We start from the raw sequence: 3,880 nt of genomic DNA, 5'->3' as shown, positions 1-3,880 counted from the left end.
ATTAACATGTCACATCTTCTTTTTTTTCCTTTTTTTAAGATCTGTCAGAGTATAAAAATGATTGCTTGTTGTTTTGCAAGTTGCCGAACAATTTACTGATCAGCCCACAAAAAAACACTGACAGGCTGAAGTTTGGCTAGACATTTTCTTTTTTTTTATGTGTAATAATGTCTGAATTACCTAATTAATCTGAATCACATTATTTGCCACATTCTCCTAAATAATAAATCCCTTTCAACTTTTCATATTAAAAGCCTACATATAAAAGCAAGGCTGCAAGGCCCCAAATAAAGTCACTGAGGTAAATAAAGGCTCTGGCCAGTATTTGAGAACGTGTGGTAGGCAAATTTCCCTAAATATCAAACTTTTGCTTTCCACAAACAGTTAAAAAAAAAAGAAAAAAGGTCTGTATAAGCAAGAATAAAGATGTGCACAATAGAAAGTCACTCTGCGTTCATATATTTGTTCTCAGAAAGAAGCTAGCGATAGTCTAACTCTAATCTGTTTATTCATAGTCTGTAACATACATGATAGGCCTGGGGGTGTGATTGCGTGTTTAGTATTAGATCGGTATGTATTTATGCAGTTGTTATACATTTGTTGTGTAAGAGTGTAACCCAGCATTCATTGAAAATACCCAAATCTTCTTGGCATCTACTGTAAACTGCATCACTGGATCATAAAGCATCAGGAACAAAAACTCACTGACTCAATAAACAAGATTTTACCAGACAACCACTGCCCCTGACTCTAACCCATATTTAACAATTAACAACTGATGTGTGAGCTAGAGGACCTGCTGTGAAAGAACGACTAATTCTAAGAAGAAGAAGAAGAAGAACAAGAAAACGTTTCTATTTTTAGAAAAGAGAACTAATTCTAAGGTACAACTAAAACTAATGTGCTACAAAATGAATGGTGAGTGTTAGTTTTGAACATCTCCGGTGGTGAGAAGTGTGTTCTGGGTTTGTTTCATCAAAGAATAAACAGCTCAGCATGCAGCGGTGTGATGGATGAGGTAATAAAGATAATGAAGGGAACTCTGAAGCTGCGTCTCTCGGTGCCGCACCCTTTCTAAAGAAGGCACTATGGGTGCTTCGCCATCTCGACGACCAAGATTCAGCTATGCAACCCCATCCCCGAATGTCTCTGAAGTCACAGCTGTTGTTTGGTTTCTGAGAGAGTCATAAATGGGACCTATCCATTCAAGTTAATGCTGGCGGCTTGTTGTTCTACTGTGTTTCGTTCACCGTACAGTGCCACTGCTCAAAGTATCATGGTCTTTACACTGTGCACCACAGCGCAGATGTACTTCGTCGTGTCATATCGCTCCAGAGGCAGCGTGTCCTTCACAATTCCCACCGAGTGAATCCACCTCATTTCCTCCTCTACGCTTAGCTTTGACCTCAAACCATGAGCCGCGGTGCAAAATGGCAGGGGCTGCTTCAGCGGGGCCCACGGCCCGAGACAGACTAGAGGTAGAGGTAGCTGACCCAGTAGACGATGTTGAAGAGCAAGAAGGAGGTGGGGAAAAACACCCGGGAGTAGGAATCCAGCTCGCGGATGTTGACGTGGATCCGTCCTCTCCTCCAGCCGCCTTCTTTACACTCCTCGTAGCAACAGAAGAAGCTCTTGCAGTCTTTTCCGTCCAGACACTCGTACAGGCAGTTGTCGTCGTAGTCGTGCCAGAATAAGGAGTTGCCCATGGGCATCATGGTCCGAGGGCTGCGAGCCATGTTGAAAGATGAGTAGGCCTGCAAGATAAAGCGTACGAGAGAGTGTTATGGTGAAGTCATTGTCACAACCAGTCATAACTCATGAACCTGGCCATTGCAGGTTTGTCAAGTCCGAACTTCTGTCTTTATGGTGTGTTGCCAACTTAAGTTTCATGCGTAAACAATTACTAACTCATTTGACTGGGGAACTCTTTTGTTGACAAGTTCGAGTTTATTTGATGTGTTCTTCTCAACTCATCAGCTTTTGTGATTGCTTACGTTTTTGCTGGAAGATGTAACTTCGGCCTCACTCTTTTAGCATGATGTGTATGCAGTATGTAGGCAGCAATGACTTGCATTCTTTCTAAGCACCAGCAGGGGGCGTCTCCTCTGGTTTGCCGGATTGTGTCAAAGTTTGTGAAAAAAATTCCCCAACTTCTGACTTGATTTGTTACCTGAGTAAACATTTCCCTGATAAATGTATGGCCTCTGTTTCTAGGTTGATTTCTTCTTCAAGATGGCACGATGATTTCGAAGAAAATGGATAATTAACAGGGCATGTTTTAAGGCAGGACTAACTTGTGATTGAGAAGTGGCTTCTGTGTCGGTATGCGTTGTGTCCTCAATTTCTCAGTCAGATCCCACCCTTACTTGTAACGTCGCTTTTAAAAGACAACGATGGTACAGGATGAACGGTAATCTACGAACAAGGTGACGTCACAGTGGCTCTATCCATCTTTTGTGTGCAGTTTGTGATTTTAAGCTGAGCTTACATTAGCCTTCTAAGCTAGCTAGCTGCAGCTCATAAAATCTGCTGTCATTTGAAACAGCAAAGTCGTCATTTGCTTCCCAGAAATGTTAAGTTGTCTTGGTCTTCTTTTGTCTGAAATCAAGGACACACTTCAAAAAATTCCTAAGGATTTTAAGTTGGAAATCTCCATATGTGCCATGCAGGAATGGAAAGCAGGAATGTACAGATGTTGAGCTGCACTATTTCTTTGTTAAAAAAGTAAAAACCAAAACTACTTTTGAAAATAATGGTATGTTCATCATTTATAAAAACACATCCTGCATTTTTGCTGCATTATATTATGTTAAATTAGAACAATAAAGGAAAAAGTGTAGATAATTGCACTGGGACTGATCATTAGAGCCAAATGGCGAGTCTATACGGACACAAATTGCTGACATGTACTCATTGATGTTTTAGATTGCTGAAAAAACTCCATCACTCTCGGCTATTGATGTGCAGAACAAATCCCAAAGTGATGAAGCGTCCTCTGTGTTTGAATAAAAACGACAGAAGCACCAAAAAAACAAAATCTTTTCAATCAGCACAGGGATTTCTAAGGGTTTTAAAAAATTCAAATCTGCTTTTGAAAATAGATTCTTTTTAATTAACTATAAAACCAATGTTTGTTATATTTAAACTAATTTGCTTATTCATTATTTAAACTAATGATTTCCAAAAATAAACATAGCGTTATTAGTTTTTAGCAATGTTATTTCACATAATGCAGCTTAAGTTCTAGTTTATAGACCAGATTGCTGAATAAGTACCTTCTGAGAAAATTCATTTTGTGACTTTGTCTCTGCTCTTTATAAAATCATATGGGACAACCTAATTGGGGTAAAATCCTTGCAATTTTTTTTCTGTCCTCTACTTCTCTATTCCGAGAAGAGTGGTAGGCGAGAGAGGGAGAGTTAGATGTGTCATGTGGAGTAAGAGAATTGACTGAGTGGGCGGCACAAAGGAGCCACACGGGTAGCGGGCGGAGGGGATGTGAGGCTTCCCTACAGACAGACTGGGCCGAAATACAGTAGAGAGCCAGAAATGCAGAGGAGGGGGGGGACTGTGTGTAACACAACTTAATTGTTCATCCGGAGCTGACAGTCTTTTTAGCCCTGAGACACATTCAGCAGAACTCCTCTACACTTACACTGGGAGGAAATAATGAATAGGGAGGGGATGTGGAGAGCGAGAAATGACAGCAGCAGTGGCTGACTGAGTTTTAGTAGATGTGTGCCGCCACCATTAAAGCATTCGCGGCAGGTGCAGCCCTGAGAACGCCTACACAGAGCATTAGGCTCTCGAACAGGAGCGACGGCTATAAAAGAAATGTTTTTCAACCGCACACATGTGCTCACAAGACATGCCAGGCTCC

At 41.1% G+C, this 3,880-nt stretch overlaps 1 protein-coding gene across 1 annotated transcript in view; it reads right to left on the bottom strand.

Annotated features, from left to right (window-relative positions):
• Positions 1 to 1,472: 1,472 nt before the first annotated feature.
• LOC103367991 (gamma-aminobutyric acid receptor subunit gamma-3-like) overlaps positions 1,473 to 3,880 on the bottom strand; it is a 105,781-nt gene continuing 103,373 nt past the window's right edge. Inside the window, exon 10 of the mRNA XM_008296211.1 lies at positions 1,473 to 1,754. Within this exon, the coding sequence (XP_008294433.1) occupies positions 1,473 to 1,754 (282 nt within the window). The remainder of the gene's footprint in view (positions 1,755 to 3,880) is intronic.

This window comes from Stegastes partitus, unplaced genomic scaffold (genome assembly GCF_000690725.1).
Source record: "Stegastes partitus isolate 25-593 unplaced genomic scaffold, Stegastes_partitus-1.0.2 Scaffold1110, whole genome shotgun sequence".
NCBI classification, from domain to species: domain Eukaryota; kingdom Metazoa; phylum Chordata; class Actinopteri; family Pomacentridae; genus Stegastes; species Stegastes partitus.
The sequence above is the reverse complement of the archived record's forward strand: the minus strand, read 5'-3'. Positions and strand labels throughout refer to the sequence as shown.